Source organism: Danio rerio, chromosome 6 (genome assembly GCF_049306965.1).
Source record: "Danio rerio strain Tuebingen ecotype United States chromosome 6, GRCz12tu, whole genome shotgun sequence".
NCBI lineage: Eukaryota > Metazoa > Chordata > Actinopteri > Cypriniformes > Danionidae > Danio > Danio rerio.
In genome coordinates, this window is record NC_133181.1 from 57,242,424 (window position 1) to 57,267,081 (window position 24,658).

Sequence of the window (24,658 nt, forward strand, 5' to 3'; positions counted from 1 at the left end):
CAGTATAGGTTGGGAAGTCCCAGAAGTCATTGCGACTGGACTTGGGAAGTGCAGCATTTTATTTAGATTTATTATTAAAGTTCAGAGATATCACTTATTTACCTCAGGACCACTATGCCACTATGTGTTGGGTTTTTATTGATGAAGGAGGATGGGTCAGTCAGTCATTCAGTCGACAGCTGCCTCTGGTGGATTTTCTCATTGTTTTTCTGTATGTCCTGATATTGTGATCATGTTTAGATTTTGAATGATTGATTGAAACACCTACGTTGGGCGTTTCTGTTTACAAACTGACCCAGCTCTCTTACAGACTGACTCAGCTGTCTTACAAACTGATCCGGCTCTCTGTTCCTAGTTACAAACTGACCCGGCTCTCTGTTCCTATCTCTGTCTGTCAATGGATCACCAGCTTTCTAACAGATAGACAACAGCTAGTTAGAATGGGCAAAATCACATCAGACAGCCGCATTATTAGCACTGGTGCCCCCCTAGGGATGTGTTCTCTCTCCACTGCTCTTCTCCCTGTTCACCAACAACTGCACCACAAAAACCACTCCATCAAGCTCCTTAAGTTTTCAGATGACACTACTGTTATCGGCCTCATCCGGAACAGTGACGAGTCTGCATACAGACAAGAGGTGGAGCAGCTGTCTTTATGGTGCAGATACAACAACCTGGAGCCAAATTCTCAAGAATTGTGCTCATTTTAAATAAATAATTGTAGCTCGTTTTAAATAAGTTGCTTGAACAAAAATCCAAAAGCCAAAACTTTTTTTTTTTCTTGTTGTTGACGAATGCCTTGCACTGTAAAAACAAATGCTCGGTTCCACACAATTCCTTCACACTGTCCCAACACAAATCAATTAAGTTAACCTAATAATTTTTTAACAGTTTAAGTCCCAAAAGTAATTTATTTTAATAAATTTAACTTAATAATTATGTTGTATCAACAAATTTTAAATAAGTATTTTGAACAAGCAACAAACGTAATAGTTTGAGTGTGTATTCTCCCATTATTAATGAGAAGCTGTGGTTAATGAGCAGATGATCTGTTGGCAGTGTCGGATCTGGACTGAACAGATGGCTGTCAGTGTAGGTCAAATCCGCTTAGCACTTTCTGCTGATGGAGGTTCATTGAGTAAAGCTGCACACTTTCACAACAGCACCCGAGCGGCAACACCTTCACATTTACTGGATACAGCCTCAAGAAACAGATATGTCCGCTGAAAAGGTGAGCTTGGCTTTATTGATGGATTCCACATCTCTTTTTGTTATTTATGACTAGCGCACCTTTCCATCTAAACATTGATTAGCCCACCAAAAGACATTGGAGATTGTTTGGCATGTTAATTTAGGTTGTGGTTAGGGTTAGCAAAGCTAGAATAGATTTCAGTGAATCTCATTTGCATTACTCATTAACAAACACAGTTACAGTCATTATAATACTGATTGATGATGTCACGTGTCTATTAGTGAGTTATGATGAGGTCATTTCTAGCAGGAAGGTTAGTGAAAAATTGTTGAGATTGTAATACAGACACGTTGTAAAACAATTCAATTCAATTCAGCTTTATTTGTATAGCGCTTTTACAATGTATATTGTGTCAAAGCAGCTTCACATAAATGGTCATAGTAACTGGATCAGGGTAGTTCAGTTTTCAGTGTTTAAGTTCAGTTCAGTTTAGCTCAGTTCAGTGTGGTTTAAAGTCATTACTGAGAGTCCAAGTACTGAAGAGCAAATCCATCGATGTGTAGCTCTACAGATCCTAAACCATGCAAAACACACACATATTAACATATTAATGTTACTTGTGATGATATTTAACATATTTGTACATAGTTTTAGTATTTGGAATGAAACAACTAGTAAGAAATGTTAGCTATTTCAAATTGATATGCTAAACAGGAATAATTACTAACTGCAGTCACAAGCTTGAAAGATAATGGGTCAGACTTTACTTCAACCTTTCATTAATTGTTGATAATGTATTTACTAATATGATCCAATAATGAACAATTCAATAATGGTTGTTAAACATTTACTAATGTGTTATAAAAATACTAATTCATGCTTGTTAACATTAGTTATTGCACTGTGAGTTAACATTAACTGACAATGAATTTTATTTCCATTCACTAACATGAACAAAGATTAATAAACACTGTAATTAATGTATTGTTGGTTCACGTTAGTAAATAAATTAACTAATACAACCTTATACCATATAATTTCCAGAACTCTTTATTTTGTAGATATTAAGATGACCTACAAACACACACGGTTTATTTCGACGTGTGTGTTTTCCTCCACACCTCATGACAGGGATTGACTGAGGCGACGGTATTAATAGCCTTATTCTGGCTGCGTCTTAAGTGGATCTCACACACACACACACACACACACACACACACACACACACACACACACACACACACACACACTCTCTCTCTCTCTCTCTCACAGGTTTGTTTTTCTATTTTAGTGGGGACATTACATAGACTTCCATTGTTTTTCTCTTAGGTTAAAGATACTGTCTATGGCCTGACACTTACAGAAACAAGTGCTAATCATTAGATGCTAATAAATAGATGATTTGGATGCATTTTTAATTATGATGCACAGTGAAATGTCAAAACTAGTGGGTTGTTTTTATATGTCACTATATAAAAGATAACAAATGAGCATTCATTATTATAACTGAACCATTACAACGTGTGTGGATGATGTTAATTAACTAATATTTGTGGGAAACTGTCTTGAAAGATAAATAATGAAGCGATCTGAGGAAACAGAACAGGTTGTGTAATGTGATTATGCAGCAGATGATTGATACTGGTTCAGCAGATCTAGGTTTGGAGGTTTCTAATGCTTCAAAAACATATTGGAAAATGATACTTGTTCTAAATATATTGTTAACACTTTACAATACGGTAAAGCTTTTACTAACATTTTACTAAATAAGCATTTACTACCATGAACAAACAAGTAACAATAATATAATTTATTGCACTGTTTGTTTGTGTTAGTTAATGAAAATACAGTCATTCAATGTTAGTTCATGGTAACTCACGGTGCATTAACAAGCATAAATAAGCATTAAACTATGATTAATAAATGCTGTACAAGTATTGGTTATACTTAGTTCATGTTAGTGAATACATAAACTAATATTGTACTTACTAGTGCAAACACTTTATACAAATTTTAATTTGTGTGTGTGTATGTCTCTCTCTCTCTCTCTCTCTCTCTCTCTCTCTCTCTCTCTCTATATATATATATATATATATATATATATATATAGTATATATAGAGAGACAATATATAACAAATATAAAGATCATTGTGTATAGGTTGTTTTATAGAAATTTATTGGTAACACTTTACAATAAGGTTCATTAGCATTTACTAACATGAACTAATCATGAACAACACATGTACAGCATTTATTAATCATAATTGAACATTTACTAATGCATTATTAACATCCAAGTCCATGCTTGTTAACATTAGTTAATGCACCATTTTCATTAACTAACGTTAACTAACGTGAACAAATACAGTAGTAGATGTATTGTTCATTGTTTGTTCATGTTAGTAAATGCATTAATTAACATTAACTAATGAACCTTTTTGTAAAGTAACCAATTTATTTATATATAGTAATAAAGATAAATGGATCAAAATGTAATTAATACAGATAAAAAAAAAAAGGTTTTACACATAATTTATAAATACATTCAAAATGAATGCTTTATCATGGTTTCCGCTACATTCCTTCTTCCATGGAGGAGTGCCACACCAAAATTCATTCCCGCCACGGCTACATTACGGCTTCTCATTCAAAACATTCAGTTACTACTGTTTTTTTAAATAGTGGGCTACAATCACACCAAAATGTATTAAAATGTAAGTGAATTATAACAGCGCAAACTTTTCCATAATCGTAGTAGTGCTGTGCTTTATTTGTTTAAACCTTTACGGCTACATGCTGGCTGACTGACTGACTGACTGACAGGGCTGTACGATTTATTTGAGAGCGCACAAGAAAATCTGCACTTCAGAGGCGCATTTGAGGATATTTGAGGATATTTGAGGATTTGCAATCTCGACTTGCAATACTGCACTTAGGACATTTGTCATTAAAACAACGCCGTAGGTAGTTGGAAGTTCCGTGTAAGAGGCCTGCCGCCACAGCTAAAAAAACTCCTAGGGGAAACACTGCTGCATATATAGTAGATTACATATTTGTTTGATTATAAATTATCCATATTACACGTACATACATATAGAGAGTGTATATGAACACTCTCTTATTCATTCTCTTATGGTCACATGACTAAATTTGAGGAGCCAGGTGGAGAATCTTCATTGATTGCACTTCCACAAGTAAGAGTGTGAAAGATTAACTAGCAGAAATAGCACCGTTTTGCTAAAAATATTGCGATGCACACAACATTAGGGGTGATATACAAAATAATGCACTAATATACACAGCAAAACTGGTGGCAGAGTGGTTTGATAAACATGAAAGTGAAGTTGAACATCTCCCTTGGCCTGCACAGTCACCAGATCCAAATACTATTGAGCTACTTTGGGATGTTTTGAAGGATTGAATCAGGAAACGTTTTCCTCTATCAGAATCAAGTAGTGGCCTGGCCGCTATTCTGCAGGAAGAATGACTCAAAATCCCTCTAGCCACAGTGCAGGACTTGTATCTGTCATTCCCAAGATCAATTGATGTTGTATAAACTGCAAAAGAAGGCCCTACCTACACCATACTAATAAATTATTGTGTTCTAAAACCAGGCGTTTCAGTTACAATGCCCAACCATCTATATATATAAGCAATATCACATGAGTGGCTGATGTGGCTGTATATCGGCAACAACGTTGTGCGTTGTCCCACCAGTGATGATATACAGTCACATCGCGGTGCTATGAGTGTGATATTGTGTTTATACAACAGTTCGACGGCATAATCTAGTGTGCAAAAAAGAAAATCAAACACGGAGAATTTTGTATAAGGAACTACTTTCTTGCAGAAGCCATTGCTATTTCACCAAAGTCACTTAAGAGCTAGTCTATGAATGATTCTCTAGCGTAATATCGAAAGTGATGACAAAACAGGTGATTTTGCTGACATTTTAGGCTGAACGGCAGAAAATGCTACAGAGATTTCCCAGTATTTCTTCAATTAGGAGATCACAATATTGCTATGGTATAAATACAGCACCACAACATACAAAAGAGAGAGAGATTGACTTAGAAAGTCGTTTACCTGTTTAATAATGATTTGATCAGCTGTAGTTTGAAATGACGCTGTTTTTAACTTAGGGCTTATCATGCGGTCTTTGTCACAATCTTGTGTATGGACATTAGCCCCTTTCACACAGTGATACCGGTAAATATCTGGAAAATTTCCGGAACGACTTTACCGGTATATTCAAAAAAGCGCTGTTCACACAGGCGAGGACGTTACGGAAATTTTCCGGAAAAGAGCATTCACACATCCATTCCAAAATACCGGTAAATTCTGACATCATTAACCACAAATGAGCTTTAAACGGCTGCGCTTGTGTTTGTAAACATTTGACTACATCACAAACTCTGTGGATGATCAATATTGTGAACAACTTTCGCAGGATCACTTTCACATATCGAGATGTTCATAATATGTGCGTGTGCAGGCGCTCACAGGCTGTTTCACAGGCACACGCAAAGCTTGAAGGTAAACAAACAACGGCTTATCATAAGCATCTCATCGATGATCATTTACACAGTTGGCATTAAGAAGAACATATAAACGTGATCTGACTAACTTCTAGCAACTAAATGTGTCTGGAAAAATATTCAAAGGGTTTTATTCTCACAAACCGCGCGGACGTAAATGCGTCTGACTGTTGTGATTGGCTAAAGCAGACGTCTCACGTCAGCACGTTCTAGACTTGCACTCGCTTATTACGGCTATCTTCCATCTGCATTCACACAGCGCAGCATTCCGGCAAATTGCCGGTAATGTTACAACTTCTCTTTCCGGAAAATAGCCAGAACGAATTTACCGGTATTTTCAAAAAGGACCTGTTCACACATACAACCTTTCCGGAAAATTGCCGGCAATTTTCCGGAAAGGTCCGTATGTGTGAAAGGGGCTAAAGTCAACCGTCCTTGCTCAGCATGTCAGGCTAACGGCCGCCGGCGTGCTGGTTCTCAGATGTTATAAATATTTAAAAACAGGCACTATTCTTATAGACAAGCTGCGTAGTTGCAATCTAAACAACTACATTCTCAACTAAAAAAGCCTAAAGTACATTATGTTGTTGGGCAGAGTAATTCGCAAAGGTGAAGGGGGAAGAGGCATACGAGTGCTGGTACTGGCAGAATATCGCTCCGCTATCAACCAATCAGATTCTAGAACCAAACAGAACTGTTGTATAAATATTTATATATATATGTATATTTTATATATATATATATACAACAGTTCTTGACTCTGATTGGCTGATAGCTGTGATATATTTAAGTAATATCAGCACTCGTACAGGCTCTTTACCCTTTGTGTATTACTCCGCCCATATACAACCAGCAAAAAGCAGACACTACAGATCTAAAGTTTAAAAGATGCTTGCTCAACTGTTTAACTGTCAGCTTATGATTTGAATCCAGCGTGGAAGAAAGTAGTTCCTCATACAAAAGGGTTTTTGAAACTCTCCATGTTTGATTTTGCTTTTATATACACAATTATGCCGTCAAACTGTTGTATGAACGCAATATCACACTCGTAGCAGTGCGATATGGCTGTGTATCGGCACTGGTTAGGGCACTAACGCACGCCTCCCACCAGTGCCGATATACAGCCATATCACACTGCTACTCGTGTGATATATATATATATATATGTTACCTAATGTTTTTTAATGCTGTTTGCATAACTGACAGCAATTAAAATAATTACATAAATTACATTTCAGCAGTACTGCATAACATACTTAATATCAGATGAATATGGTATGGATGTTTGAAGCAAAATATATGCAAAATAAGCTTTTGAATTGCTTAATAACACTGACAGTGATGTTCTTTTCTAATCATTGCTTTCCCTTTTATCCACACTGGTGAGTTATCTAACTTTTTAAATCTGCTTATTTTTGTCATAGCTTTTGTTTAACGTTTATTACAATAATGAAACTTTCTGACTCCACACATTAGATTACTGCAGAAGCCCAAAAAGAAGAAGCCTGAGTCGATTCCAGCGGAGACCAATGGAAGTGATGCCAAACCCAAGAAGACAAAGATGAAGAAGAGCGGCGACCAGTCGACAGAGAGCAGTCCTGCCACTCAGAGTAATGCAGAGCTCATCTTATTTTCAGTCTTATTACAGCAGTGTTGACATGCTCACTCACTCACACACTCTTAATAACCTGCAGACGGAGAGAAGACGAAGAAGAAGAAACTAGACAAGGACAAGGAATCAACAGAGAAGGAGAAGGAAACCAAGAAGAAAGCCAAAAGTGCCCCGAAGAAGAAAAAGAGTAAGTGACTGACTGATGAAAACACAAATGTTCTGTTGCATGTTCAGTGACAAATATTCACTTCATTTATAGTATTGATTAATACTTTGAATTATATGTGATATGCGCATTAAAAAGAAACTGTTCGGTTACAGAGATAATTAAATTTTATTTATAATTTGTATCATACAGTGCATCCGTAAAGTATTCATGGCGCTTCCCTTTTTCCACATTTTTTATGTTACAACATTTTTCCAAAATGGATTAAATTGATTTACTTCCTCAAAATTCTACACACAATAGCACATACTGACAATGTGAAAAAAAGAGTTCTTGAAATTGTTGCAAATTTATTAAAAATAAAAAACCTGGAAAATCACCTGTACATCAGTATTCACAGCCTTTGCTCAATACTTTGTTGATGCACCTTTGGCAGCAATTACAGCCTCAAGTCTTTTTGAATATGATGCCACAAGCTTGGCACACCTGTCTTTGGGATTTTTTGCCAATTCACCGAGTTGTTGTGAAGCCACTCCATTGTTATTTTGGCGGTGTGCTTTGGGTCATTGTCCTGCTGGAAGATGAACCGTCACCCCAGTCTGAGGTCAAGAGCACTCTGAAGCAGGTTTTCGTTCAGGATGCCTCTGTACATTGCTGCATTCATCTTTCCCTCTATCCTGACTAGTCTTCCAGTTACTGCTGCTGAAAAACATCCCCACAGCATGATGCTGCCACCACCATGCTTCACTGTAGGGATGTTAGTAGCCTGGTGATGAGCATTGCCTGGTTTTCTCCAAATGTGTAAACGCCTGGCATTCACTCCAAAGAGTTCAATTTTAGTCTCATCAGAGCAGAGAATTTGGTTTCCTATGGCTTGAGAGTCCTTCAGATGCCTTTAGGCAAATTACAGGTGGGGAGTGGCTTCCATCTGAACACTCTACCATACAGGGCTGATTGGTGGATTGCTGCACAGATGATTGTGCTTCTGTAAGGTTCTCCTCTCTCCAGAGAGGAATGCTTTAGTTCAGACAGAGTGACCATCAGGTTATTGATCACCTCCCTGACTAAGCTATTTCTCCCCAGAACACTCAGCTTAGATGGCCGACCAACTCTGGAAATCGTCCTGGTGGTTGAACATCTTCCACTGACGGATGATGGAGGCCGCTGTGCTCATTGGAACTTTCAGAGCAGCAGAAAATTTTTCTATACCCTTCCCCAACCTTGTGCCTCGAGACAATCCTGTCGCAGAGGTCTACAGACAATTCCTTTGTCTTCATGCTTGGTTTGTGCTTTGACATGCACTGTCAACCCTGGGACCTTATATAGACAGGTGCCTTTTCAAATCATGTCCAATCAAGTGAACTGACCACAAGTGAACTCTAATGAAGCTGTTGAAACATCTCAAGAACGATTAATGGAAACAGAATGTACCTGAGCTAAATCTAGAGCTTCACGTCAAAGGCTGTAAATACTGACGTACAGGTGATTTTTCAGATTTTTTATTTTTTAATAAATTTGCAACAATTTAAAGAAATCTTTTTCCACATTGTTATTATGGGGTATTGCATGTAGAATGTTGAGGAAATAAATGAATTTCATCCATTTTGGAATAAGGCTGTAACATAAACAAAAAGTGGAAAAAGTGAAGCGCTATGAATACTTTCTGGATGCACCGTATACACATATATTTTATATCTAAATATAAATAAACATTTTCTCAAATATATGCATGCATGCATGTGTGCATTTATATATAAATATTTATTTATATGTAAATCAAAATAATCGCTTGTTGACATTAAATGTCTCTATTAAAAACAGGTTCTACAGATGACGATGATGATGATGAAGATGATGGAGAGACAACTCCTCAAAAGAAGACGAAGAAAAAGCCTGCAAAAGAAAGCTCCGATACAAAGGAAAAAGAGAAAGAAAAAGACAAGAAGTCCAAATCAAAAGGTGCGCTCAGTGCCCTATTTTTTTTTTTATTATAGTGTTAGTAAATTTGCATACACATTACCATAGTTGCATCTGGTGCTTTAATAAATCTGGTCCCTGGTCTTAAAGGGACAGTTCCCTCAAAAATCTAAATTTACTCATTACCTACTAATGTGATTCCATTACTTTGTGATTTTTTTTCTTCTGTTGAACACAAAAGAGGATATTTTAAAGAAAGTTGAAAACCTGTAACCATTTACATTTAGTCATTTAGCAGACGCTTTTATCCAAAGCGACTTACAAATGAGGACAAGGAAGCAATTTACACAACTAAGAGCAACAATGAATAAGTACTAAAGGCAAGTTTCAGGTCTGTAAAGTCTAAGAAGGGAAGTATTAGTAGTATTAAATTTTAATTTTTTTTTGACTTCCATAGAAAAACCATTGACCATTGACTTCCATAGAAAAAACAACTACTATGGAAGTCAATGGACAGGTGTCCAGCATTCTTCAAAATATCTTCTTTTGTGTTTAACAGTAGACAGAATCTCATGAAGGTTGAAACAAGTAAAGGGTGAATAAACAATGACAGAATTGATAGTTTTGGTTCAACAGTTGACCTATCAAATTGATTTATTGTTTGTTGACTGTATTTGATTATGAAGATGCCAAAGAGGATGCAGACAGTAAAGGAAAATCTAAAACCAAGAAGAAGGAACCCGCCTCCATGTTTCAGATAAATGGAGAAAAGCCTGAAACCAAGAGTAAAAAGAAAGGTAATGTTTGAGAACTTTTCTCTATGCGTGTCTGTTTTATGATTCAGAATATTATTTGCGTTTGATAATGTGGCTTGACGCAGCGGCCAAATCCGAGAGTGAAGAAGAGAGCGAACCCGAAACCAAAACTAGCAAGACCAAGAAGAAGAGCAGCTCAAACACAGCCTCCATGTTTCAGACCGGAGGAGACAAAGACAAGGACAAAAAGACAAAAAAGACCAAAAGTAAGGCCTGGTCCTTTATTAACCCGTAATGGACTCTTTTCATAACATAACGATAATGAATTTAATGGACACCAAAATCTTTAATCCTTGAAAGTTTTTAAGATTTAGATTTTTTTTATGCATGTACATTTATAAAGTTATACTTCCTATTATATCATCTATTCATCAAATTACAAAAAACGAAATATGTGAGGTGTTTGTGATGCCGCAGTCACACTAGAGTTTAAGCATTTGAAATTCTGTCGTATGCTGCTGCGAAAGGGGGCGGGTTTAACAAGATGATTGGACAAAAAAAGCGCGAGTGATTAGTTCATATTTTACATTTCTGTATACTGAGGTCATGTTTTGATCTTCTATTGGTCTTACGCAGTCATGTGAGGAAATTTTGCAGGTCAGAGTTCACCAAGCTTGAACTTTGCAATACAGCAAACTGCGAAACTTTTCGCACAAGCTTGTGTTTTCAGTCTGTCGAATTCATGTTCGTGTGAATTGAAGTCTATGGGGAGAAAAGCGCAGTGTGACCTTGGCACGAGGCATTAAAATAAGTAAGCAATCGGTCCAGATTTAAAATTTCTGTACAGAGAGGTCATTTTTTAGTCTTCGATTGGTCTCACAAAGTCATGTAATTCAGGTCAGAGTTCACTAAGCTTGAACCTTACAATGCAGCCACTTAAAAACTTGTCACTTTTCCGGTCTGTCGCATTGGCAATCATATAAATGGAAGTCTATGGGGCGAAAAGTGCAGTGTGACTGCAGCTTAATGCAGCGTCTGTGGGGGCAGGACAGTCATTTTGACATCAATGTCTCTTCTGGCTGCCATTATCACTAGAGCTGTGAACCTATACTGGTGTCACGGTTCGGTTACGATTATCATGCCATTGACTCGGTTCAATTCGATATCTCGGTGCATTGACGGTGCTTTCCATACACAGTTTTATATTTTCTTCACAGCATAATTCTTGTACTAAAATGTATGAATATATTTATATACTATTTGTAATACAATTTTGTCATTTAATACAAACAGTCAGATATATAAACTGTAACTTTGAACAACACGAGCATTTATAGCAACTGATATAAACAAATATCCCGCTCGCTTTCTGATCCTTGTCTAGTTCTCTTACACCGCTTTGATTGGTCACACCCTCAACAAAAATGGTTGCGATTGGCACTTGCGCGCAGCGATCTTCACAGATGAGTGACACTGATAAGCGTCAAGCGGCAGCGACTATCACAGCTGATCCATGATAGACACAGTGGAGAAAACTCTGCAGGCACTCGCTCGTGTCTGTATCCAGAGGTATCGCTGTAAAACAGCTGAGAGGGGAGGAAAAGTCACGCCAGCAGGTCAAACAGGCCCACTGAGGGAGAGAGAGAGAAAATGGAGTACTTTCATTCTCTCAATCGCAGTGAAGTAGGGGCTTCTGCTGTAAATGTCATTGAAAGACTGATCTAGCAAACACACAAGCAGTCAAATTATCCACAGTTTCTTAGTTCTTAAGTAGTTGGAGCGATGTAAATACTCGTGCTCGCCTCCCTCGCCCAGTAAGCTACGACGAAATAGCGCACATGAGATAAATGACGTCACTACATAATATTCGGTTATAATTATTACTGAACCGATGCTGAATTGTCCACATCTGCATCACGGTGCACCAAAGAAACAATTAATTTATAGAATTATACATTATAGTATCACACAATTGTTTTTCCTTTTTTTGAAAGTCTTGATAACACTATCCTTAAGTTTTTCTTTTATTATTTAAGCAAATATAAATACAAAAACATTATTTGTTATACTTTCTTATTCACTGCCCTCTAAGTTTACCAACTATGATGAAATGTGAAAAGGAAATGTGAAAAAGGTCCATGACCTATAAACTCATAATGTAATTGGGGATTTGAATTTCTCATGATTTTTTTTTTTAAATAAGAGATTTAAAGCAGGGCCTGCATGGTGGCTCAGTGGTCAGCACTGTCACCTCACAGCAAGAAAGTCGCTGGTTTGAGTAACAACTGAGCCAGTTGGCATTTCTGTGTGGAGTTTGCTTGTTCTCCCCGTTTTGGTGTGGGTTTCCTCAGGGTGCTTCGGTTTCCCCCACAGTCAAAAGACATGCGCTATAGAATGATGTAACTAAATTGGCCATATGTGTGTGAATGTGAGTGTGTAGGGATGTTTCCCAGTACTGGGTTGCAGCTGAAAGGGCATCCGCTGTGTAATACATATGCTGGATAAATTGGTGGTTCATTCCGCTGTGGCAACTCCTGATGAATAAAGGGACTAAAGCCGAAGAAAAATGAATGACTAAGATTTAAAGTATTGCACTATTATGACATTTTTAAATTAGATTATTCCTGTAAATTTCTTTGTAAAATTTATATATGTATAATAAATGCAATTATTTATATGTAATTTTTAAATAAACCACAAATTAATGAACACAAAATAAATCTCTTCATATATTTAAAAAAAGGGCATTTTTATTAGTGGCAAACACAGATTTTTAATCATGATCCAAACAATGATGTAGCATTAGCAGATTTTAAACTATTTTTTTTAACATGTTGCATACATTTCTTTCAGTTTAAGTAGTTTTATTCTGTAATAGCATAAAAAAAAATAAAAATAAAAGATTAAAGGAACCTACTGTTATCACGCACCGTTTAGGGAAGGTGCACAACAGGAAAAACAAGACAAAGAAAATATGAAACCAAATCTGAGGGGGTTGAATTCGGGACCTGACAAGGACAAAATAACAAACAAAAATTCCTTTATTTTAAACTTCTACCCGATTAAGATGAAAGAAAATACAATTAACTATCCTAACTACCTAACACAAAAACAGAGATCAAAAGGTTTTACAAATAAAATGGCGTTAGACTCCTTAAATCCCAATATTATATACACTATTTACAAACTATTTAGAGAACAAGCAACCACATTTGAGGGACAATCCAAAAATCCAAAAATGTCATCAGGCCAAGAGGTCAAACAAGCCAGTAGAACAAAAGTGACTCAAAAGAACAAAGCAAACAATGCTCACAAATCTCACTGGTCACAAACCCTAACACATACAAAAACTCTGCACTATCATTTTAGGAATCAAATACATACGAATAGTTTTTTTTTTACATTTTTGGTTTGCCCCCTTAGGTTCTGCAAAAGCGGAAGAGACTGAAGACTCTGATTCAGAAGTGACGCAGAAAAAGAAAAAGGGCAAAGGGAAAAAAGGCAAAAAGGTGAATTCATCATGTTACCACAGTATGAAGACTGCGGCATAAATTCTTTATGATTTACACTAGTAACTGCAAAGTAAATATTTATTTTGGGTGATACAAGGTCACCAGGGTAAAGGAGTTAGGAGGGAAATCGTTTAGGTAGCTAGCTTGAAGCCATTGGTGCTGTCGGTAAGAACAGAGGTCCAGTCTAGTCACTCCATCTAGTTGTGTTTATTAGCATTGACAAGGATTTGTACTCAGTAGGAAAGGTATGTATGCGTGTGTGTGTGTGTGTGTGTGTGTGTGTATGCGTGTGTGGTTTTCTGCAAGGAAATATCAGAAATACAAAAGCTGCGTCCCAAATCGCATACTTATGCACTATTCTACCCCATTTTGTAGTATAAATAGTGTAAGTAGTGTGTTCACACTGAAAACTAATAAGTGCACTTTAATTACCCGGATGATGCACTCATTCAGCCGCTAAAATGAAGTGTGTAATGATGGACACTTCATGCACTCAACGACCGCACGTTTGCTTACGTAGCGGAAGGGGCGGAGCTATCGGACGAACATGTTGAATAACTTGATTTATTTTGGATGGTGAAAGAAAAATTCTCATACGAGTGATTATAGCGCCTCCCTATCGTGAATGCGGCAATACTCCAGCAGGTATTATTTGATAATTCGGTCGTTTATTTCACCGATTTGGCAACCGTCAAACGTCATTAGGGAAACGGTTTGAATTTCCGCTTAGTAAAAAAAACTATCATTTGGGACACCACTACATACATGTACTATCCTGTTAAGTGTGTAAGTGCTTAAGTACTTATTGCATTAGTGCATAGTGTAGTGTGCCATTTGGGACGCAGCTTAGGTGTCAGTAATCAGTAAGGAAATAACAGAAATACAAATGCTTCAGTTTACCAACAAACAAAGTACATAACTAAACAGAACTATGGCAAACATGAGCACTTAAGTCAACTTAAATCATACAAAAGCCATTTACATGGTCAAATACGCGCACACACAGGAAAACAAAGGAAATCAAATTCAAGTTCAGCCATGTGCTGCCAGAAAATAGTAAACTGTGGGCACAGGTGCTGTTAATAAAGCCCTTGAGGCAGTCCTGATTGGCCAGAGATTGAATGAGAGGAGATTGGAGTGTACCATAATCTGAATAGGGGTGTGACACTATGAGTTTGCAGTGTAGGAACACAAAACTTCTCAACAGTAGTGGTGGGCAAAGCGAGGCTTCGTGAAACACTGAAACAGTCGAAGCAAATGTGTCGAAGCTTCGAAACGTTTCGAAACCCCACTCTACAGTGGAATCTAGTGGTAATTTTTTATGTATTGCACTGAAACACCTTCAGCAAAGAACAGTTGAACAAATTAAGGCATTAAACCCAACTTTGAATGTTTGATCCTTCAAGTAACATAGTACAGTGGTTAAGGAGTCAGAGTTCCATGCGGGGTTAGTAGATTTCGAAGCCAGGCTGTCGCAGTTGTTTTGAAATGCTTTAATACCAATTGGTAATGCTTTGCTCTTGTATCGTTTTGTTTCAACATTGGTCTGATATCCGAATGAACAATTTGTGAATAAATATGTCGTTTTTGTCTTAAAACATGGTTGTTGCTAGATCAAAAACGGGGGCCTGAAGTTATCAAGAATTATTTATATTATTCATTAAATTTCCCATTTATTGTATTTTATTAATGTCTACCCAAACCCTAAACCCAACCATACTGTAAAAATATTTATTATTGTTTTACAGTGTTACAAAAATGATGCTAAATTGATGGCGTAACTGCAGCTGTATCCTATTTAGGCTGCACAAAACAGAAACATGATTAAAATACATAAAACCATGATTTCAGAGTATTTGTACAAGTCGGGATTCGAACCCAAAACATCATGCAAAGCATAAAATCAATTAGCAAACACACAGTCCTCTAAGCCATATAAGTCAGAGATTATTTGATGACCTTGTCAATCAAATGAGGATTCGTCAGGTCTCGAAACGTTTTTAAGCTGATCGATGCTTTGAATCGCTTTAGTCACATGACCAGGTGTTTCGAAACACTTTAGTCACGTGACTTGGGTACTTCAGATCATGCTTCGGTGCAGTGTTTCGAAACACTTGCGCTTCGGGATCTCGACACTGTGTCGAAACATCAGTTTCACGTCAGCCATCCCTACTCAACAGTAAATGTATTTTTTGTCTTATTCCTCTGAAGGAGGAGCGAGCACCTTCTCCAGTCATCGAGTTTAACAATCTGGAGGAGTTTGTGCTTCAACCTGCAGAACAAGGAGTCACAGTGAAGTGCAAAGTGACCCGTGACAAGAGAGGGATGGACAAAGGCCTTTACCCAACATACTACCTGCATCTGGACAACGAGAAGAAAGTACGACGAAATCTTCAGTTTTTTTTATACATGCACATTTTTCAGAAGTCTTTTAGGCTGTATCGGTTTCATCAGCAATACATTGAAATCAGAAGAAAACTGTGCAATTTCATCTTCTATTTTAATGTTTTAAGATGTAGTCTGTTCCAGCAGTGTGACGTGGTCTTACAAAAAATACTTTCATTATGTTGATTTGCTCTAGAAATATTATTATAAGAAAAGCTTCACACTGTAGTAAGTGCTGTTTTACATAGTAATTTTCGGGTTTTGTATATTTGTATATGTTAACATTATTATGTCTTCACTGAATATTTTGATTTACTGACCTTACTGGCCTCATGCTTTTGAACAGTAGTGTATAACTTTTACATTTGAGTTGGATGCAAATTACTAAAAAATGATTTAGAAGTGTTGCACTGAAAAGCACATTTTAATATTCGGATGATTTACATCAGTGGTTCTCAAACTTTTTTCATCAAGTACCACCTCAGAAAAAAATTGTCTCTCCAAGTACCACCAAAATGAGCAGTATTGAAATACATTAGCGTAGTAGGCCCAGTAAAGCAGCTACAACTCTGCACAGTTAAAAAAAACGTGGCAGATTACCTCAGAAATATAGGCTATATGTCATATATCGCATATTATATACATCATTTTTGATAAATTTTGAAATGTGTGTAGCATGTACATGACATATTTCATTCCTCCGCGTACCACTAGAAGGAAGCCTGCGTACCACTAGTGGTACACGTACCACAGGTTGAGAACCACTGATTTAGATGATTTATATTTTTGTGATGAAGAATGATTATTATATATTATTACTTTACCTTTCCCAGTGATGGGTTGCAGCTGGAAGAGCATCCGTTGCGTAAAACATATGCTTGATAAGTTGGCGGTTCATTTCGCTGTGGCGACCCCAGATTAATAAAGGGACTAAGCCGACAAGAAAATGAATGAATGACTGAATATTACTTTACCAAAATTGCGAACTGCATGTTGCTGTTATATGGGCAGCATGGTAGCTCAGTGGTCAGCACTGTCACCTCACAGCATGAAGGTCCTGGCTGCGCCAGTTGGCATTTCTGTGTTTGCATGTTCTCCCCATGTTGATGTAAGTTTCTTCCGGGTGCTCCGGTTTCCCCTACAGTCCAAACACATGCGCTATAGGTGAATTGGATGAACTAAGTGTGTGTGTGTGTGAATGAGAGTATATGGGTGTTTCCCAGTATTGAGTTGCGGGTTGAAGGGCTTCCGCTGCGTAAAACATATACTGGAATAGTTATTGGTTCATTCCCCTAGTAAATAAGGGATTAAGCCGAAGGTAAAAGAATGAAGATTAATGTTATTAAAACTTTATTTCTCATAGACCTCCATTTTAAGTCTTTGGTTATTTTTATGTCCTTTAAACAAACTATTATGGGGTTGAGCTGTCACAGAAAGTGTTGATACTGTAGCACTTAGCTTGTACTGAATCTAAAAGCTTTTGTTATATATGTTAATGGTTAAAGTCAGAATTATTGCCCCCCTGCTTATTTTTTTCCCCCAATTTCTGTTTAACAGATTTTTTCAACACATTTCCAATCATAATAGTTTTATTGACTCATTTCTAATAACTGATTTATTTTATCTTTGCCATGATGACAGTAAATAATATTTGACTATATATTTTAACACACTTCTATACAGCTTAAAGAGACATTTAAAGGCTTAACTAGATTAATTAGGTTAACTAATTAGGCAAGGTTAATTAGGTCAGGTTAGGGTAATTAGGCAAGTTATTGTATAACAATGGTTTGCTCTGTAGACAGTCGAAAAAAAGGGGCTAATAATTTTGACCTTAAAATGGCTTTTAAAAAATGAACTGCTTTTAAGCAACAATAGAACATTTCAAACTGACCGAACACGAGCTAACATTTGGTTAAATTGTGCTTTTTAGTCTCAAATAATGCTAATGCTAATGTAACCTGTTGTTCTGATGTCCATCCTACATCCAGGTGTTTCTGTTAGCGGGAAGGAAGAGGAAAAAAAGCACAACCTCAAACTACCTGTTCTGTTGAAGTCAGAATTATTGCCCCCCCTGCTTATTTTTTTTCTCCAATTTCTGTTTAACAGAGATTTTTTTTCAACACATTTCCAATCATAATAGTTTTATTGACTCATTTCTAATAACTGATTTATTTTATCTTTGCCATGATGACAGTAAATAATATTAGACTAGATATTTTAACACACTTCTTTACAGCTTAAAGTGACATTTAAAGGCTTAACTAGATTAATTAGGTTAACTAATTAGGCAAGGTTAATTAGGTCAGGTTAGGGTAATTTGGCAAGTTATTGTATAACAATGGTTTGCTCTGTAGACAGTCGAAAAAAAGGCGCTAATAATTTTGACCTTAAAATGGCTTTTAAAAAATGAACTGCTTTTAAGCAACAATAGAACATTTCAAACTGACCGAACACGAGCTAACATTTGGTTAAATTGTGCTTTTTAGTCTCAAATAATGCTAATGCTAATGTACCCTGTTGTTCTGATGTCCATCCTACATCCAGGTGTTTCTGTTAGCGGGAAGGAAGAGGAAAAAAAGCACAACCTCAAACTACCTGATCTCCATCGACCCCACTGACCTTTCCAGAGGAGGAGAAAACTTTGTTGGGAAGCTCAGGTCAGTGAGTGCTCAACGTTGCCATTAGCACAATGGTCTAAATGGACAGCTAGAGCTTTTTCAGCCAGCATATGTTTTACACAGCAGATGCCCTTCCAGCTGCAACCCATTACTGCCTAACTGAAAAAACCATCTTAAACCAGCCTAGGCTGGTTGGCTGATTTTAGCTGGTCGACCAGGCTGGTTTTAGAGGGGTTTTGGCCATTTCCAGGCTGGTTTCCAGCCATTTCCAGCCTGGTTTTAGCTGGTCAGGCTGGGAGAAGACCAGCTAAAACCAGCTTGACTAGCCTAGCCAGGCTGGGAGCCCAGCCAAAACCAGCTATGTCCAGCTTACACCAGGCTGGTCAAGCTGGTTTTAGCTGGATTTAGCTGGTCATGGAAACCAGCCTGGAAATGGCCAAAACCCCTCTAAAACCAGCCTGGTCGACCAGCTAAAACCAGTCAACCAGCCTAGGCTGGTTTAAGCTGGATTTTTCAGCAGGGTGGGAAACATCCATGCACACCCATTCACACATATACACTACGGCCAATTTAGATTATTCAATTCACCTATAGCGCTTGTGTTTGGACTGTGGGGGAAACAGGAGCACCCGGAGGAAACCCACTGAAATGCCAACTGACCTCAGCCAGCACTCGAACCAGCGAACTTCTGGCTGTGAGGCGACAGTGCTAACCACTGAGCCTATTTTAACCTGCTCTTTGCTTGCTTATAGGTTTATTGCACATCAATTCGATGATATTTGCTTTTTTATTTCAGGTCAAATCTGATGGGAACAAAATTCACTGTGTTTGATAATGCACTGCATCCGGACAGAGCTCTGCCGGACATGTCTAACGCACGGCAGGAATTAGCAGCCATCATCTACGTAAGACAATCATATACACTAGAGCACTTATACATTACTCTGTGTGTGTGTGTTATTTGTCATAATATTAATTTCGTATTGTATTGTGGCTTTAGGAAACAAATGTTTTGGGCATGAAAGGGCCGAGGAGAATGATTATAGTAATACCTGGCATGAACAAAGATGGCGATCGAGTCCCCATACGACCACGTAGTGTAAGTAAAACTTTAGTAATATATTTTATATAATATGTATACACCCATACGGAATCTGCTTCTAAGGAAATTGCAGATATTTGAGCCCATTATTTTTGTATTTAATTTAATTTAATTTAATTTAATTTAATTTAATTTAATTTAATTTAATTTAATTTAATTTAATTATTTATGAATTATTATTATTTTATTTATTAATTATTAATTATTAATTAATAATATTTATTATTTATTATCTATTATTTTTTATTTAATTTTGTTTTATTTTATTTTTATTGTATTTAATTAAATGTTAGTTATTTAATTTAATTTTATTATTTATATTTAAATGACATTAAAGAAATGTAATAATATATTTTAAATAATATGTGTATACCCACAAGGAATCTGCTCCCAAGGAAATCGCAGATATTTAATTTAATTTAATTTAATTTAATTTAATTACTTATTATTTATGATTTATTAGTTTTTAATTATATATTTTTAATTTAATTTATTCATTATAAATTATTATTTATTAATTATTTGATTATTTATTATGTATTATCTTTTATTTAATTTATTGTTGTTTTATTTTATTGTAATTGTATTTAATTAAATTTTATTTATTTAATTAAATTTTATTATATTTTATTATTTATTATATATTTTAATATTTATAAAAAAATTATTACTTTATTTATGAGAATGCTTAAATATTTATTTATTCAGTTTTTATATTAATTTCAGTATGATGATGATGATGATGATGATGATGATGATTAAATGTATTATTATTATTATTATTATTATTATTATTATAACTATTATTATTGAATAATATGCAAATGATTAGGTAACTTATTTACAATACAATTTGTAAAGTAATATTTTCTGTCTTTTAGTGAATGTATTATGTGAGAGGCCTGCTAATTCAGTTTTTAATCTTATGTATTAGTTTTTCAGCTTCTACACTCTCAAAATCATTCTGCATAAATCCACAGATTTATTAATTTTTATTATAATATTATTATTTTTATTTATTTATACATTTTATTCTGCAAAGCAATAGTGAAAAATGTGTGTGATGTTGTTTGTATTTTTCCTTTTTAATGAAAACTGAATGCACTGCTTCCCAACAGGAAAACGATGGCCTCCTCGTTAGACATCAAAACAGAAATATGGAAAATCTGATAGAGCTGCGCAATAAGACGCCAGTGTGGAATGAAGAAACCGCTTCACATGTGCTGAACTTTAATGGCAGAGTCACACAGGCCTCCATCAAAAACTTTCAGATTGTCCATAACAAAGACCGTAAGTAACTCAACTCCATCTCTGCAGAGCTCTTAATGTTGCTCTAAAACATTTGCATTAGCTAACCTTGCTTTTTGTGTGTGTGTTTGTTTGTTTTTTGAGTAATTTTTTTATCCCGCTTTAATCAATTTTCTATTTATTTTAAATATTTTTATAGCATCAGCTTGAAGCCTTTTTTGTGCAATATTAGTTATTTTATTTCAGTCATTTTTTTACTACAGTTTAATTTTTCCCTTTAATGTGAGTACTTTAATACACCAGTTTAATAGTAATAAACCTATTTTTTGTGCAATATTTATTTTTTTTCAGCAATGTTTTATTCCAGTAATTTTTTCCCCTTTATTTTGAGTATTTTTTGATACCTCAGCTTAAACCTACTTTTTGTGCAATATTTTATAAACTTTTTTCAGTAATTTTTTTATTTCAGTTTTATTTTTTGTTTTATTTTTAGGAATTTTAAGTATTACTCATTGTTTTTTTTGTACAATTTTTTTTATTCACATAAATTTTTTCCTTCATTTTTAGCACTTTAATGTCAGCTTAAACCTACTTTTTGTGCAATATTTATTACATTTTATTTCAGTCTTTTTTTATTCCAGTCAATTATCTTCATTTTTTATATTTTTAATACGTCAACTTAAATCTATTTTTCGTGCAATATTTGTATTATTTCATTCATTTTTTTATTTAAGTTCACATTTTTTCTTAATTTTGACTATTTTTAAAATCCGCCAGCTTAAACCTATTTTTATGCAATATTTATTTTAATTATATTTCAGTCTTTCTTTATTCCAGTTTTTTATTCCTTTATTTTGAGTATTTTTAATACGTCAGCTTGAACTTATTTTTTATGCAATATTTATTTTATTTTATGAGTGAATGAAAATGCATTTAAGTTTCAGTTTTAAGACGTAAATTGCATTAATGTTTTATAAGCAACTGTAAGTTAGGTATAAAATACATTCAGGCGGCTGTTGTCACAGAATAAAGCCCGACAGGTTTATCAGCAGCCAAAACACAAAACAGAGCACTGTTGAATATGACTGAAGGCCTTTATTCTGCAAAAACAACCACAAACATTGTTCTGAGCCATAATAGTTTATTAATAATTCTTTAATTAAATGCAAAGCTGACAGAAACAAAAACAACTGATGGAGTATACACTAACCTGCGCATTATTCAGTCACAAGATGGTGCCAAACAGTTAAAAACACAAAGCTAACAGAAACTAAATGAGTTGAATGGACAATAAACTAGACTCTGTATTATTTATTCACAAGATGGCACCAAAAAGTAAAAAACCACATCTTGACACACAAGCAGATATAAATGAATGTGAATGTAAATATAAGAATGAACGTATTCACTGAGGGTCATTCATTCATTCATTTTCTATCCGGCTTAGTCCCTTTATTAATCAGGGGTCACCACAGTGAAATGAACCGCCAACTTATCCAGCACATGTTTTAACCAGCGGATGCCCTTCCAGCTGCAACTCATCACTGGGAAACACCAATACATTATCATTCACACACATACATGGACAATTTAGCCTACCCAATTCCCCTGTACAGCATGTCTTTGGACTTGTGGGGGGAACCGGAGCAACCGGACGAAAACCGGAGCCAACACGGGGAGAACATGCAAACTCCACACTGAAATGCCAACTGACCCAGCCGAGGCTCAAACCAGCAACCGTCTTGCTGTGAGGTTAGAGCGCTACCCACTGTTCCACCGTGTCGCCTCACTGAGGGTCAAAATGATTAAAAAAGTTCCCGGATGAGTCTGCGTTATTTAGCGGTTGTTATCTCAGCATGACATACCTTGTAATGTTGCGACTGACCAGTCAGAATCGAATGTCCCAGATAATGTTAGTCAATGTAAATAGAAATGAATAACCTGAACTAGGAATGAACAATATTTGTTTATTATTAATTAATCATAGTTCAACATTCAATAATGTATTATTCAAATTTAAAGTTAACATTAGTTAATACATTGTGGGTTAACAAGAACCATCTTGGTAAAAACCAGTAAATATCTGGAAAATTTTTGGAACGACTTTACCAGTAAATAAAAAAAAGCGCTGTTCACACAGGCACGGACGTTCCAGAATTTTTCCGGAAAAGACCATTCTCACATCCATTCCAAAATAACGGTAAATTCTGACATCATCATCCAGACGACCTATAAACGGCTGCGTGTGTATTTGTAAACAGGAAGGGGTCAGGCGTTTTTGTTTTGTGTAGAAGTGGTCTGGCGATTTCACTTTTATTGAAAGCTTTATCATTTATGCAGCTGCTATGTGAGACATCTAAACAGACATTGAGACATTGACTACATAACAAATCATGTGGATGGATAAGTATTGTGAACAACTTATATAAAAGCAAATGGAGGAACACTTTCACATATCGAGATGTTCATAATATACGTATGTGTGTGTGCTGGCGCTCACCGGCTCCTTCACTTGTACACACGTCAAGCAACTGAAACAGTGAAGATAAACAAACAGCGGTTTATCATAAACATTTTATAGGTAATTATTTACACAGTTGGCATTAAGAAGGAACATAAAAACATTATCTGAGTTATCTGGAAAAATATTCAAAGGCTTTTATTTTCATAAACAGCACGGATGTGAATTCATCTGACTGTTCTGATTGGCTGGAGTAGATGTCTTGCGTCAGCATGTTTTAAGCTTAAACACGCTTTTTCCGACAATTTTCCTTCTGCGTTCACACACAGAAGCATTCTGGGAAATTACCGGTAATCTTACAACTTCTCTTTCTGGAAAATTTCTGAACGAATTTACCGGTATTTTCAAAAATGGCCTGTTCACACACAGACCTTTCCGGAAAATTGATGATGATTTTCCGGAAAGGGCTGGATGTGTGAAAGGGGCTAATGGCTGTATTTTCATTAACCAGTGTTGACAAAGATGTGTATATATACAGTCATAAGTGTATGGTTTGTTCATGTTAGTGAATAGATTAACTAACAATACCTAATAAACCCTTACCGTAAAGTAAATCTCTTTTACTGTGTTTTTCAGAGGACTACATTGTGATGCAGTTTGGGAGAATTGCAGACGACGCCTTCACTCTGGACTACAGGTATCCTCTGTGTGCCGTACAAGCCTTCGCCATCGCTCTCTCCAGCTTCGACGGCAAAATTGCCTGCGAGTAAAAATCTAATGACGTCCTGCTGGCATCTTTTTTTTTCCACATGCAGTTTTGATATCCTCTAGGATGGGCTGAAATGAAAGGATTGATGATCTGGAGAAAGAAGGTGCATTGAAATGGTTAATTTGTGATGCAAATGACCCCTGGTGATGAGGAAGGTCACGTTAGATTAATTGCGTGATTGAAAAAGGGACAGTGTTTAATTTTTTTTTAGCAAATACTACTGGTCTATTGAATGCTTGGTTCTGATTGGCTGATGAACATTCTAAATTTTGCAGTCATTTTCAGATGAATGCACAGCTAAAGTAGTTCCGGCATGTTTTGTGTCCGGTTTCATATCAGTACACTGAAAGATTGCAGCAACATAGGCTTATTCTGAAAA

The 24,658-nt window shown here is 35.9% G+C and overlaps 1 protein-coding gene across 1 annotated transcript; it reads left to right on the plus strand.

The window, feature by feature from the left end:
- Positions 1-440: 440 nt before the first annotated feature.
- tulp1b (TUB like protein 1b) lies at positions 441-24,658 on the plus strand. Its single transcript, XM_073954861.1, has 14 exons — positions 441-658; positions 1,145-1,231; positions 7,208-7,341; positions 7,426-7,530; positions 9,331-9,468; positions 10,113-10,223; positions 10,307-10,447; positions 13,605-13,690; positions 15,905-16,072; positions 18,626-18,738; positions 19,496-19,604; positions 19,700-19,798; positions 20,920-21,091; positions 24,147-24,658. Exons 1-14 carry the CDS (start codon positions 441-443, stop codon positions 24,278-24,280), a joined length of 1,815 nt encoding a protein of 604 aa, XP_073810962.1. The 3' UTR covers positions 24,281-24,658.